Below are 15202 nucleotides of genomic sequence, written 5' to 3'. Positions count from 1 at the left end.
CCAGCACAAGACCTCCTTGACCAGCACTTCGATAAGAAAACCAAAGAGTGGTGACCAAGGCGTAGCCGCAAGCAATGCTGCGTTCACTACAGCTACGACGTCCGACTGCACCGTCGCGTCCTGGGCAAATGTCGGCGGCACCGTAAAGTTTATGCCGCATTAACTCTCCCCCGGGCTCTAAATTAGCGCCATTTTATGTCCCATTTCCACCACTGCGCTGTTCGCGACAGCGCTCGCCAGTAAACCACGCCTGTCTCCGGCGCGGTGCAGCGGATGCTGGAAGGAGTACGGTACTACGAGAATCCCCCTCCGCTGTCGTCTTCCACGACTGCTTTCTTGCCAGCCGTGTCCGGCTATATAACGCCGCAGTGGCGCGTCCCTCATTCTACTGCTGGCATTGTGCCGCCCCTTCTAGCGCTCTCCCTCCCCTTTCCTCCCTCAAGACGCGTCCGCGAGGCTATCGACTCTGTTTAATCTTGTTTCTCCGGGACCCCCGGACTGGCGACGCTGGGTCCGAGACCGCTGGGGTGAGGCGGAGCGCGCTGCGATATTGGCTCGGGGGTAAAGGCTGTCTTCTCTCCATCTTCCTTGCTTCTCTTGCTTCGTAACCCCCAGCTTTCGGTGACAACCGAGACACGCAGATGCGTGCCCCGTCCCGCGTCTCGACCCACGCACCCTTAAAGCCTCGCCCGAGGAAGAGAACGGACTTACACGAGGCTACGTCCCTTTGTTCTTATTTCCTGTCGACACTGGGCGCTTTCCTTGCGGACGCGAGGTACGTAGCACATGGCCGTTTTAAATCTAGCTGCAAAATAAGCAACAGAAAAAAATTAGTCTTTTGCAACTCTTTCATTAACGCCATTCTTCGATAAGCATGGTCAACTTTTGTTTTTGTTTTTTCTTCCTTTCTTTTCTTTTTTGTTTATTTTATTTCATTTTTTGTCCTAATGTGTTTGAAACAGCTTCCCTCAACGTCTTTATCAGACAGCACAAAGCAAACTTCTTTTCACGCATTGAAAGATAAAGTAAGCTGTGAAAATATTCCGTATTCGGAGGGCGGATAACTTTAATGTCATTGTAGCACGCAAGCTATAGAAGAGGTGACCGCGAAGGGTTGGTGACTCTCTAACTGCTTGCACAAGAGATGAATAAAGAAAGGCATGCAAGCTTAACCGTTTTCAAAGACTATAAGGCACTCAAAATGGCTTCAGGTTGCCGTTTTTCTGTTGTCCGCTGGCATGGCCCCAAGCATTTGGTACCGCCGCCTGGAACCGTGAGCAGTAAAAGGCAGGGATAAAATTGATTTTACCGGCACTGTTTTTATTTATGCATAGGCATTTTGAGCAGTTCTCTTAATTTGTTTGGCGGTTGCAATGCCACACAATGATCGGCATTGTTTTTGCTGAGTGGCTTTCCGCGGTTGACTGTTCCTATAAGTGCGCAGGCATACAAATCGACAAAAGGGGCACTCATATAAAGGGCCCCTCAACCATCTATGACATTGTCAACGCATAATAAATCAAAATACATATCGTGTACAAAATGCCGTGACAATCATCTTTGCCAAAAACGGCAGCCCTATGCGCCCACGATAAGCCACAAATTCAGAGAACAATCCCGTCCTCCTCTCCAGGCTTTTCCAGTTCTTTCATCGCACGCTATGTCGCCGGCAGGGTCCCATGCCTGATGACAGCTGCCACTATATAAGAAATTTAGAGGTCGTAGTGGCTGAGGGGCTATTTACCATTTATTATAGACGCGATCAGGCTGCCTTGTCACACATTTGAAGTTTTGTGGACTTTCACGCTCAAACATCGTTGCGAGCTTAGCCGAGTTGAACATAAAGAAAATGTTTCATCCGTTGGCTAGTATACAAAGACGTAACGGGAATTCCTACGTGACTTCTAGTCAATCTTGTCTTACATTTAAACTTTGGATTATGTGTCGAGCTACGCGCAGTACTAGCAATAATTTCCGTCTTCTATCGCATGGTGAGGCTTTTTCCGCGCGCTAACGTTTTCTCAAAACTATGTTCCGAGTCCACACTAGAGCAAGGAATGCTCCCCTGGTTCCACTATACGTTAATAAATTACAATTGAACATTCACAACAGTTCTTTCCTCAAACAATTTACACACATTGCGGACTACGAGCTTTAAACGTATCATTGATTGCACACTCGTCTATCTAAAATGTAGGCTATACCAATTTAGTCGTCAGCATTATTTTCTTTACCATTAAATGGACACCTGTAATCTTCCTTCCAGCGTATTCCTATGAGAGCGGTGGCCCTAAATCGTCTGTGTTTTTAGAAACAACTAAATGCTAATGGAGGCTTCGAATTATGCCTTTAAGGGCTCATAAGGTGATAAGAATTCATGAGATGAAGCAGGTGCCTCATTTATACCGTTGTCAATTCCGAGTCCAGTCTGCTTTGTAAGAAAATAGGTTAGTTTGAAGCTATACATTACGGTGTTTAAATCATTGATGCGAAAGTCTAAAAAAGTCAAACTTTCTCTTGACAGGCGAACCATTGATAGCAATAGCAAAGTATTAAACAACCACACTAAGTAATAAGGTTCATAGTTTTATTGGCCGTATAGACTGCATTTCTTTACTGATTAAATTAACAATCGTTGTGTCACGCACGCATAGGTAGACATGAACACATCTCCCTCGTTTACTACAAGCACTCGCTGTCATAACGCTAACGTGATGACGAGCGCCGGCATAGGGTAATGATCGCTTCGTGCTACCTCGCGCTACGCCGTGTCTCCGAAACTTGAGATTACGGGACCTTCAACACGAGGCTCATGGCGGATAACAGCGCACATGAAGCCATCTCGGCTCGCCTTTGCACCCACCGCATATTATCTGCAAGAAACGGCCCGAGGGCCGCGTACATGGACTCAGCCGCGTGGAGAGCCTACGCGGGTACGGCCGGGCTCAAGGAGGGCACGCACGCTCTCCACTCCTTGGGCATGCGGGAACACGATGCTCAGCAAGCCGCCATTCTTTTCGGCTCACCCTTGCAAACTCTCTCTCACAACCACGGCATCGGTGCGCGAAGCGCTATCTTAACGCACTTGGACTTGATGCTGAAGATCATGGCAACGAAGAAAATATGCCTGGTGTGTCTATACACGCGTAATTGCTACTGCAGTAATATGCAAGAAATAGTAGAGATCCTGTAATCTGAGCGCAACAGCTGACCTAGTTGGTACCTATGATAAGTAATGTTCTTTAGGTGCGTGCGCCATTTCTGACTTTCAAATACATCGCGAAATTAAATGCTTAGAAAAAAAGTCATAGTTCCGCCTGAAAGGCCAACCAGTGATGCGTTAGCAAATTATTAGGCAACTGCACGAAGTAAGGGTCGTAGTTTTATCGGCCGTGTATATTGCAGTACACATTCGCTTATTAATTAAATTAGCAAGAACTGTGTCACGCAGGCACAGGCGAACTTGAGCAGATCTGACTTGATGACCGCGCACACTTGCAGTCACAACGCTGGCGGGGTGAAGAGCGGCAGCAGCGGCGAGCGAATGCTTCGTTCTCGCTTCAACGCGTCTCGGAAATTGGAGATTGCGTGACCTCCAACACTAGGCGCGCGAGAACTGGGCGTATACACAAAGCCACCAGCCAACTCGGCTCGCCAAGATTTTGCACCCGCTGCAGATTACCTACAAGACAGGGCACGCCGGGCCGTACTCAGCCGCGCCATGCACAGCTACGGCCGGGCTAGTACAGGAGACACGCTGTCAATTGCCCCCTCCTCCCTTCCATGCTTGCGCGCACAACACTCGTCGAGCGGGAACACGGAGCGCATCACGCCAACGCCCCTTAAATAGCACAAGGCCGGTGTACTTCGACTCATGACGTCATGCTACCTTGTCCGACTGCCATAGAATCTAATGAGAATGCTCTCGAGTAAGAGGCGGTGATTTTGACGTCCGCTCTTTCATCACGCCGGCATTGGCAATAACAATTTCGGTCCAGGCAGTATGACGTCATAAAGCAGAGTGCACAGACACATGCATGGTATCTAGGAGGCGTTGATCATGCCACCATACTTCATTTTAAGTATTCTTATATAGATGCAATGTCATCCATGTAATATAGCACTGGGTGGCTAGGAAGCGAAATAAAATTAGACAAGAAATGAAAAATTGTCGCCGTTAACAATCTCCCCAGTTCACTCTCGGAATTCAATAAACTGCATGACTTTTATCACGCCTTCCAGCGAAGACGGGGATCATCACAATCGACAATGATAAAATATTTTGAACAGCCGAGCTGTTCTAGCCGGCCGTAATGTGTGCCGGTTGTCACTGCGTTGCCTAGCAACCACCTAGCGCAGCGTCCCGCGCTGTTCTAGGGAGAGAGAAAGAGAAAATGAGAGAGCGAGAGAGAGAGAAACAAATTGTAGCAGCACCAATAAGGCAACGCGCAGACGTGCTGCCGACGCCATCCGCTCTTCTCCGTTTCCCCGCATAACCGCCGAACGCTCGCGGTGTACGTGACTGCAGCAGGCGCCTCTGGCGGTGGCTCGGCTGAACTCCCACCAACTGCGCGCTACTGCGCATGCGCTGTGACGTCATTCCGGCGTGTCGTCTGCTGCGCGCCGCCCGTATTGACCCTTTTCGCGGAGCAGTTTGTTTTAGAGAAACGAGATGGCGCTCACGGCGGCGCGCCATACCTCTCCTCAGCGACCGCGCACGAACACGAAACTATTACGGCTTCTACATTGCTTCTCTGCGATCAGCTGTCAGAAATGCAACTGAGTTTTCGCTAACACACTGTGCTTCAATCATGCTAGATTGAATCATATGAATTGAAGACGTGTGCAATAGTTGGATGCAAAAATAGTGACTGGCATGTTAAGGAAGAGAATGATTCTGTGTGGCCAAGTTCGCGGACCGCTGCTGCAACTGTCCGAACGTGTTACCGGCACTTCGTGATGTACGGCTTTCCTCGAGGATACAGATATTTGCTCATACGCCAGTCTTGTATCGCTAACCTTCAAAGAAAGGGCTTCATCCCCAGAACGTCGGCAAGAATGAGTACCACTCGCTAAACAATGACAAAGGGAGTAGCGCCGCTTCCTGCCATAGTAAGTTTCGCACACGCTATCTATACACATCTATCCCAAATGGCAGGAACACTTACGCCCACTCTATCGCCGACGTATCAAGAATAAGTGAATGGGCGCAGACTTGAATATATGCGTACTGTATACGCACAATAAATGATGGACTACACCTATGGCGCACGAATGGTCGAAGCTGAATGTTTCGTGACGGTCCACAAGAGTAAGCGAGTTACTAGCTGTAATATATATTCGCTACAAGGTATTACAACGTACAAAACAGCTACGTTTCAAGCATTGTGCGCAGCAAGAACACATCTATTGGAACTGAGCACACCCGCGAGCGATTAGGCAGAAAATAATCAGATAGTGGCTGCACCGAGGAACTTCACTGAGTCAGAAACGGACAAGCCACTGCTTAAAATATTTGCCGAATAAAGAACAAAGAGCAAAACACACCAATCCTGACTGAATTCATAATCGGAAAGCTGGGATAGCTTGGAATACATATTTAGCCCCGCTTTTAGAACAAGCACCATATACGCTGCTTGCGTCTGTTGGACATAGCTTAATCAGCTCCGAAAGCGCTTTTGCAGGTTCTCTGAAGCTGTGATCAAAGCTTCGTGTCGTCCACCTAGTCACCGTCTACGATATCTTCGAAAACAGAGGTTTTCTAAGCCGCGCCGGCGTCATACACTTCCATTGTAAACAAGGAGGCAACGGAGGCAGTTGAGGCAAGCAATGGACGCGTCACCACGTGATCAAACATGACAGCGCCCACGGGATCGCCGCGAAAAGGGTCAATACTGTGCATAGCTTTCGCCCCACTTTCCCTACGCGTGCTCGGACTGCAAGTGCTTCGCGAGGCATTCCCCGATGCCACGGAGCACGAGGAAACGCCTATACGAGGCGTACACTTCGTATAGCTTACATGACTTCGTATAGCGAGGACCAGCTAGGAACCGATCATCTCCGCTGTGTCTTTAGCCTTGCGCCACTAGTGCAAGCTACGCCGATTTTTCTTGGGTTTTTCTCCTTAAAAGCTATTGTGATAGTGACGATGACAGTACAACGCTCGTCCTCTTATGAGCGACACCTCGGGCGTACCGGATACCATTGCGAAACTCCCGCAACAATCCTAAACGCACTCAATTACTCCTGTGGCCTCCACATTCTTCCGCAATGACATGACGACAATGACCTTTTTTTATAGACGCGATGCAATCCGGCGACCGTCTCTTCAGTAGTTAATTGTCACTTTAATACGTCGCATACCAAGAACTTGCACAGTAAACTTATTATCACTAAATTTGTCCTCATATAAGCAAAAGCAGAGCGTGTATACCGAATATTTCAGCGCTGTATAAGTTCAAAGCGCCTTATTATGCTGCAAGATAAAAGCTGTTGAAAGGTAATCCTCATGAAAAAAAGAAAATGGGACGGGAAAAAGGAAGCGTAAAGACAATATCGAGCGTGCCGCGAGCAGGTCGTTCCACTTGAACGGCGCTACCTGAATGCGCCGCTTGGCTTCAGCGAACCGAGGTAAGCGCGCGGTCCCAGTCTTTAATAGGTTTTGCTTAAATAATGGAAACAATTGAATGGAGAGAAGAGCATGAAGCTTCCTGAAGAAGTGGATGCTTCCAAGAGAACCATAAGAAGGAGCACGAAGGGAGAAGTTGCCCGGCGTTTAAGCGAGAAACCCTTTAGCTTTTCGGAAAGGTTGCAGAGGGTGTAGCGATTCTGCCGGCAAAGGCGGCTGACGAAAAGGAATAGAACGTAATGGCGCGGAGGAGTGCCTCGCATGAATGTAATCACTTAAATTTTCGCTCATGACGACCAAGACGACGAGTGAAGTTTGCGCTTCTTCTGGCAGCGTGAGCTGGCGTATCTATGAGGGCGGAAGGCGCGGAAGCCACACAGGAATTTTTTTTTTTTTGCGAAAGGCATCTCGGTCGCCTCAAAAGAGCTGCCGCGCCTGTTCCAAGATCTTGCTTCGTTGCCTGCGCAGCCTGCGTTATAGCTATAGCGGAACTCGCAGCACAGCCCAGCTGTTCTTTTTTTTTGTTTTTTTTTTTTGTGTGTGTGTGTGTGTGTGTGTGTGTGTGTGTGTGTGTGTGTGTTTTGTCAGGTTTATTTTTCATATTGTTTTAGAAAAGTAAGCAAACTTTAGCTTTGAAGAATCGAATTTCTTTTCGTACCTTTCTTCGCAATTTCTTGCTCAACGTTATCTTTTTTTTTTCTGTTGCTCCTGTTGCTACTGTTCTGTAGCACTTCCGTTCTTTTCAAGCAACCAAGAGGAAGTCATGAGGCGCAAATAATAGGCACGCTGTACTCGACTCATCTGGTTCGTGGCCGCTTCATATTTTGCAGCTGGGTTTTCGCTGGCCGTATCTCGGCGCTGACGCAAGCTGACGCAAACTTTCTAAATAGACCGCGCTCGCTGTAGCTTCCTCTTTTGACGGTTTTTCCGACCCACTAGCACAATGGCAGGCCGAGAGGGAAGTTCCTTATTATTCTAGCCTTTCCACGGCTCGTTAAGGAAAGGATGATAAATATTTTGCTTAACAAGTACTGAGGCAGAACGAAAAGCGGGAAAATAAGCAGCAAAATAAGCGCCGTTAGGTATGAAAAAAGGCATTCAGAGATGATGGTTCGTTTCACCAAATGAAGCATTCGTCTGTTGAAATCAGTGGCACGTAAATGAGAAAATGGACCCTTAGTGTCTGTTCTAAGACGTCCAGCGCAATAAAACGCAGTCGAGTACTGTTGAAAGTTTTGCGCCCAATGGACGGACGAAGTAAGCGGTCTCTCTGTTGTCAGTGTCCTAACATCGGGTATATACAGGTTTATTAACTTGATTTAATTTTGGTTAAGCCACATGTGTAACCACGTTATGCTATACCAACTTCTTTCTAAGAGACAGGCGTTGTATCACCGCAAGAATATGTTTTGATATGTTTGATATTTCCTCGAATTTCTACAGAATTCGCAAAAGTGCAGAGAGCCTGGACACAAAGCTGGTAATATGCAGGCTTATCAGAGTAAAAGAAATCGTAAAAGTTCTTGTTCCCCCAAAGCAGTAAACATTTTCGCATTGGATGGTGCGCACTGTTAGCCTCTTCTTTCGTGCAAGCTAAGCGAAACATAAAGGTTGTGTGGTCCCGAGTTAAATGATAATGTTAATCACGCCTACAAGTAGCAGATACTCAAAAAAACATTAGTGAACAGTGGATTCGAAAAACTAACCCGCAAGAGTCAGTATATTCTAGGTGAAGCAAATGAGCACGAGAAGTCACATGATATAGACAAAAAGTAGCCAACCAAGGCAATACACCATCAGTCCGACGACTCAAAAGCGCTTTAATGTGGACGAGTTGGCATAATTCATATCTTAAACTTACATCCGGGGGGTTTGGATGGTATGGCAGCGAACGGGACGCACTATGTGAACACAGCGGCTCACATGACTCGGCCAGAACTAAACATGAAGAGACAAATCAACGACAGTGGTTTAAGCTCGCTCTGAAGAACAGGTTCCATTGCTGACTTGGCTATTCACCCTCATAGCAAGTTGTCACTGCGGAATTCGTCCTACAATGGCATTGTAAATTGTCTATCACAGTCTTGTGCAAGACATCTAGCATTCCAGTCCTACAGTATTAACTTTCATCCCCAAGCATACACGCCAATTTAGTGCTTTCTTTTTCGTTTTGCTTGAATTATAATGAATGCCCGAGGTCGTAACGCTTGTTGAATAATCATCACGTCGAGCGCCCAAACTTGTAGCATGGGGACGTGGTGACACGGGATGGTGGATGTATTCTAGTTCCGTCGCTGACCGTGGCCTCGCTGCTTTTTCGACCTTCCAGTGTGGACAGACGCCCGTGAAACATAGAGGTTGGAGCACTCGTGCGAATGTCAGAAGTCCGTGAGTTCTTGTTCACTGCCTAAATGCACCAATAACTTTTATTTTACCGAAGGAAACATTTAGAGTCTGCAATGGTTAGTTCTTCCCCCCGCAGCCTCTACTAGAAGCATGACTCCTTGAGAAATAGTGAACACGGCATCAGTCACCTTTATAACAAGAAATCAAAATTTTTTATAATTATTTATCATGTTCAATAAGAGAAAATGGCAACGTGGATGGTATCAGCCCGCAGCGTGAGATTAAGTTAAACGTGTTTTCTTTTTCTTTTTTGTGCTAGTACATAGTTCTGGAGTAAAATTTTTGATGTCCTTTAGTAGGTCGCTACCTGCCTAATCCTGCAGATTAGATTTTTACAAACTGTACTTAGCAACCTTTTCTTGGCATGAGTTTAATTGAATTGAATAAAATGGTAGGGTCTTAATTGCAAAATCTACGATTTGATTATGAGGTACGCCGTAGTAGCGGATTCCGGATTAATTTTGACCACAAGGGGGATCTTTAACGTGCCCGTAGTGAACGGGACACGGACGTTTTCGCATTTCGCCCCCATCGAAATGTGGCCGCCGCGGCCGGGATTCGATCCCTCGGCCTCGTGCTTATCAGCGAAACACGATAGCCGGTAACCCACCGTGGTGGGTCCTTTTCTTGGGGAGGTCAAAGACGACTAGAAAATGAACGTTAATTCAAAGAGCCTTTGAAACTGAAGATTAAAGCATAAATTGAGACGTCGGTTAAAAAAAGAGAGAAAAACTGTTTGAGCAACAAAAACAATAAAATTTTATAATACCATACCATAGAGCAACAAAAGCTCATCTGTTCTCTTTAGGTACTTACTATTGTTGGACCGTGACCTTCTCTAGACATTGCAAGGAAAGCTGTACTATGTGTTGAGCGTTTTTTTTTTTTTTTTTTGTCCAAAGTACATCCAAAGTACTGCGTCTGTATGTGCCTTAACTTTATTTATTTATTTATTTATTTATTTATTTATTTATTTATTTATTTATTTATTTATTTAGTTTATTTATTTATTTATTTCATACTTTTGGCTAATTACACAAGCGCTTGAACTTTACCTTTGCTCATTTTTTTCAACCTCGATTTTCAGTGCGATGTCATATCGTTCAACATTTGTTTCTCTTTAATATTCTTCAGTAATTTTTTTTCGAGTAAATTTCGTCACTCATAGCGCCCTAGCCCAGAAACAAGCGAAATAGATTAGCAGAAAGCCCGTGCTTGCAACCTCTCTATTCTGAATCTCTGGCTAATATCTAACAACATATTTTTGTATACATTTCCCCATCTATACCTCCACTGCTCTGGAGATAACAGTGTAGTTTATCCCACATTTCTGAAGTATTCACTTTGTAGCATCCAACCTTCTAGGCATTAAGTAATGTGGAAGAGAGCTTTCGCAAGTCTAACTTTACACCCAGCAGCGCAGATCTTTATTAGAAAACTTGTTGACAACTGAGAAGTGACGCATTGATTCCAAAACAATTGTGCTCTTGATATTCAGTTTTTCTGCACGTTTAACAAAGGCGCATGTAATTGGACTGCTAGAAAGAAAAAATCAAAACCGAAGTGCTAAGAACAGTGCAGTGAATATGCACCCAATTTTATTCATTAACTTAGAGCGAAATTTCTAAAACATTGATGAAATCGGCGCCCTAAAACATATCTTACGGTCATAAGTTTAGGAGGCAGATAGGTCGAAGCGTCTTTGCGTGCCAGTATGTTTAGTATTTCTGAGGATATCCTTGTGTGATGTCTTCAAGATCCTGCACAAACGGCCTTAGCCTATAGCGGTTTTCATTGTACTGCGCGTTATCCCGTGCTATGATTGCGTGCCTTGTTCGTGACCGGCTAATATCATGCACGTGTCTCCGCTCTCTGTGTCTCTCTCTATTTCCTTCGTATACTTCTAGCTGCCCCTCCCCCATCCTGCAGTGTGGGGTAGCAAACCGTATTTTTAGCAAACCGTATCCTCCTTTCTTTCTTACCTCTCTTCTGAGGATTTCCCCCTTAACAGTGAATTCAAAGTCGCGTTATCCCTTTCGTTTATTTGCTTTTCTTGACACTTAGCTCTCCTCCCACATATATAGAGTAGGAAACCAAGCGCAACCTGGTTATCCTCCCCGCCTCTACTTTTTACCCTCTTTCTCCTTTCGTTTTCTGTCTGGTGACAACCCGCATCACTGTTAGAAACGCAACATGATGTGTTTTCAGCAGTGCTAAAATCAATTTAGCGCCCCCATAGGAGAAGTTATTCTATTCACCGAACAACTCGTTCACAGAATTCGGTTCAAGGAATAGCTTATTCTGTTCACAGAATAGCGCCTCAGCAAGTTATTCTGTTCACAAATTCAATCTTGTCTCACGCTCTCTTCCGCTTCGCTTGCATTTAAACGCAACTTAGTTATTCATTTGATCATTCTCTGGAGAAGTTTTCATACAATCTTTAATCTTCCATGTCCTTGCTCACCAGTGGCTTTGTTCCCTCCTTGGAAATTGAAAATATGGGTCGGCCATTACCAATGTCAGAAGCGGCTCGATGGTTAACAAGAAACACAAAGAAGTAAAATTTACTACATTGTCGTTAGAGCTGACGTTTGTTCGGCTCTCAGCCCTTTTCGAGCAGCGCAAACGAAAAATGAAAGAAGGAAAAAAAAAACTCGTTTACCTAAGCTCATAATCAAATTCGAAGTCTTCCGTCCGCGCTTACGTTTGTGGCCTGTGCTTTGTCAAATCCCGACTTCCAGGAAGCGTACGACCGTTTTCTTCTACAAACATTGACAGCTGGCTTCTGAAAGTGGTGACAGAACGTTTTCTATGAAAATTAAATTACGTTTAGGCACAGTGCTTCTTTACTTCTCAAAATAAGATGGACTTTCCACACGCTGTCCAATTCATCAAGACCTAGTACATCCATTTGGATGATAAATATCCTTACCGTGAGGCTTTATAAAATTTATATTGAATGTAGGATTCTTTACGTTTTGACATGTATAAAAAGCGATGCTTTCCTAATGCTGCATTTATTTTCATCGCAAAATGTATTTTTAATTGTCATCCACACGAAAAGAACTTGGTGCAAAAAGAACATTTTTTGCAGAATCACACGGGCCTAGACGGTCTATGCCATCTTGTAATTTAGTTCCCGCCGTTAAAGGGGGGAGACAGGCATTGGGGATTCCTTTTATCTTTTACATTCAAAGTGCTAACAACGTTTAAGTGCACTGCCACTCCATAAAAAGGAACATTTTTTTTTTTTTTTGTCTAGAGCAATCTTGTTGGAAAGTAAAATTGACCTCATTCTCCTCGCCTACACCCTTCTCCACCATAAAAAAATTATACCGGTTTGCTTTCTTTGCGACAGGAAACAAAATGGGAACAGAGCTGTATATCTTGATCACTACATTCTTAGTCTCGTTTCAGTTAGGTTACAGCAATAAGCGGAAAATATTTGCAAAATATTTCCCATTATAGCTGCCATGCGACAACAAGACGAGGTAGCTTTAAAGCGGTATTGATCAATAGCTTTTACTTCATTGTACATCTCCATGATAGACGTCGGCGAAAAAGATTATTTTCTTCCACGTGGACAGGACAACTCCCATGAAAGCACACACACACACATAGGCCACAAGTTGTCGCTGACTGCGATGCCCTAAGTTCAAGCCTTGTGATCGTGCTTATTTTCTTCTTACAACCTAAATAAAAAAAACCTATTTCAACCAACATTTATCACAGTCCTTAAAATGATACCTACCTTCTCAAACATCAAAAGTATTCTATATGTAGCCTATTAACTCATTTACTATATATGAATGGTGCCAATGTAGCGTGTATGATCTAGTTCCATTGCTGTGAAGATTCATGGTGTTTTGCACATGCGCCCACTACGTCTTACGTGTTCTGGTCTTCAGAGTCGACGGGTCTGTGATCTGCTTCTGTTTACCGTTGACGTTTTACATATCTTCTGCTGGCTTTTATTGATTTTATTTACGTTCCATCAATACTCAATTCTTTCATTTACTGTGGTCCTTCGTGTGCAGTGGCGCTCAAGTTTTTGACTTGCACGAGAGAAAAGTAACCCTGTATTTAATTCTGGTTTATTTCTCTTGCCTAGATACTAAAGTGTGCGTCCTTACAGAATTTAGTTTTTCACTTCTTCGTTTCCCGTTTTCTATTATTTCTTTTGTTCGCAGGATGAGGGTTTTATATTGATTGTGTTGAAGTATCCCTGCGGTCAGTAGCATACTTTCTCACCTCAACATCACCCAAAGCGTCAACAACGTATTCTAGAAGCACATAGCCTCTACATTTAGTAGAGCCAGAACGCGCTTACCTTGAAGCGACAGGCAGCTTATAGTCCAGCACAGTAGCCACCAGAATGCTTTTGAGACGGACATAATCCGTTGTGCACAGGAGAGGCCTTTCACGAACGCACACAACGGAGCACGGCTGTTCTATGGTCAGCAAGTGCAATCACCCCGCAGTGACAGCAGACACTTTCGGAAACTCCGCGCACAGCGGCGTGGCCGCACTTCAGAGGACAGTTCACGCCCGGCCAGCCGGCGCGAATACAACAACGCCGTGAGAAGTAGGCGTGCGTCCTAATCGACCAGGCGTTTCACGACGCCAACATCAACTGTCTGTATTTTTTCCCCGTATCGATGACCAGAAAAGAAAACGCGCGCGCACACGCGCCCGCCGACGACAAGGAAAAGTGTGAAGAAATAGGGCGTTGGTCAGTTCAATAACACAGCTGTCCGGCAGCGATAGGCGAAGCTTCGGCTCTGGTGTCCGGACTTCAAGGAAGGTCTTCGCGAAGGTGCCACAAAATACGACGATACTACACTGAGAGTTGAGTTGTTTTCTTTGACTCTAAAAGCAGCACTGGGCGATTCTTCCGTGCAAGTTTGCAACCGGCAAAGCGTAGCGAACCGCGGCAGGCCGGACGTCGCGAAAGGAATGCCGGCAACAATAGAATCTTCTGTCAGTAATCTGTCCCAACTTATTTTTACACTCCCACTGCAGCGGAGGGCAAATGCTGGCGGGACGAGCGCGAAGTGAACGAAAGATCAATTCCAGGCGTTGGGTGTGCTGTCTACGGGTGTTCGCGGAAGAAGTTCTCGAGACCACGCCGCCGCGGCGAACTTCAGGCTTCGAAGGAGAGCCGACGACAGTGACTGGCCCAGTAGGCAGCGGCTTCGGCGTCGTCGTCCGGGGAGCGAGAAGGCATCGCGCCGCCGATAACTTTCGGGAGCTGCGAGCAGCGCGCTTGTGCCGGGGGTGAAGCTATCGCTCCACTGGCTGCGACCCGAGGAGCGCGCTACGCAAGCCGCGAGCGGAATCCGCTACACACGGCCGTTGACGCCGCTAGCCACCACGCGGGTGGTTAGGGGTGGGGTCTGGGGAGAGGAGTGCACTGACGTCACCACGAGCTCGGAGTTTGGGTCGGCGCTTCTGCCGCCATCTGCCGGAGGCCCAATGCAGTTCGCGAAGCCAGGACCCTGTTCCGCTGCGCACTGGTGGAAAAAGTACTATTGAGTGCGCGTGATGAATGGGAAATAGACCAAGCCATGGTAATGGGAGTTGGTACAATTGTAAGTCGATATCATTTGCTGTGAAAAGTAGGCATAAATAAGAAATATTGCACGAACAGAAGTAATACGACGAAGGTTAGCCTGCACACAGAAGTTCTTGAATTTCATAAACTGCTATAAGCTCGAAAAGTTCGCGGTCAAAGCGCAGTACGGAGTTAACAAGACCTCTGCGTAGGCCTGGTAATCAAGTGCCGAATGCCTCTTTAAACGGCAGGGCGTGGGCTCATACCGCCAAATACTTGAACTATCCCGTCATATGACCCAATGAACAACTGGTCTCAGTAATTCGATAGAGTTATCATGGCAGCCATGTCAAGGAACATGGCAATCTTTCAACGACTTCCAGGACACTGCAGCATCAAAGAGAATGACCGTGCCGATGAAGCCACCCGTTCAACGCGTGAAAGCGGTCAATATGCTTGGATTACAAATAGACGCTGCGGCTAGGATGCGATTGATGTACTGTGAATGTATACGTTGCCCCTGTGGGACTCGAGCGTTTTCACCATGTGGCGTTTACGTTCGTTGTCTCCGGATATGCAGATACATCTACCACCTGGGTTACCCCGACGTGGAC

General features: G+C 46.0%; 1 protein-coding gene across 1 annotated transcript in view; it reads right to left on the bottom strand.

Annotated features, from left to right (window-relative positions):
- Positions 1 to 14371, bottom strand: part of LOC119456110 (uncharacterized) — an 83396-nt gene extending 69025 nt beyond the window's left edge. Inside the window, exon 1 of the mRNA XM_037717712.2 lies at positions 13365 to 14371. Within this exon, the coding sequence (XP_037573640.1) occupies positions 13365 to 13428 (64 nt within the window). The 5' untranslated portion in view covers positions 13429 to 14371. The remainder of the gene's footprint in view (positions 1 to 13364) is intronic.
- Positions 14372 to 15202: the final 831 nt, after the last annotated feature.

Source organism: Dermacentor silvarum, chromosome 6 (assembly GCF_013339745.2).
Source record: "Dermacentor silvarum isolate Dsil-2018 chromosome 6, BIME_Dsil_1.4, whole genome shotgun sequence".
Lineage (NCBI taxonomy): Eukaryota > Metazoa > Arthropoda > Arachnida > Ixodida > Ixodidae > Dermacentor > Dermacentor silvarum.
Note: the sequence above shows the minus strand (reverse complement) of the source record. Positions and strands in the feature narration are given on the sequence as shown.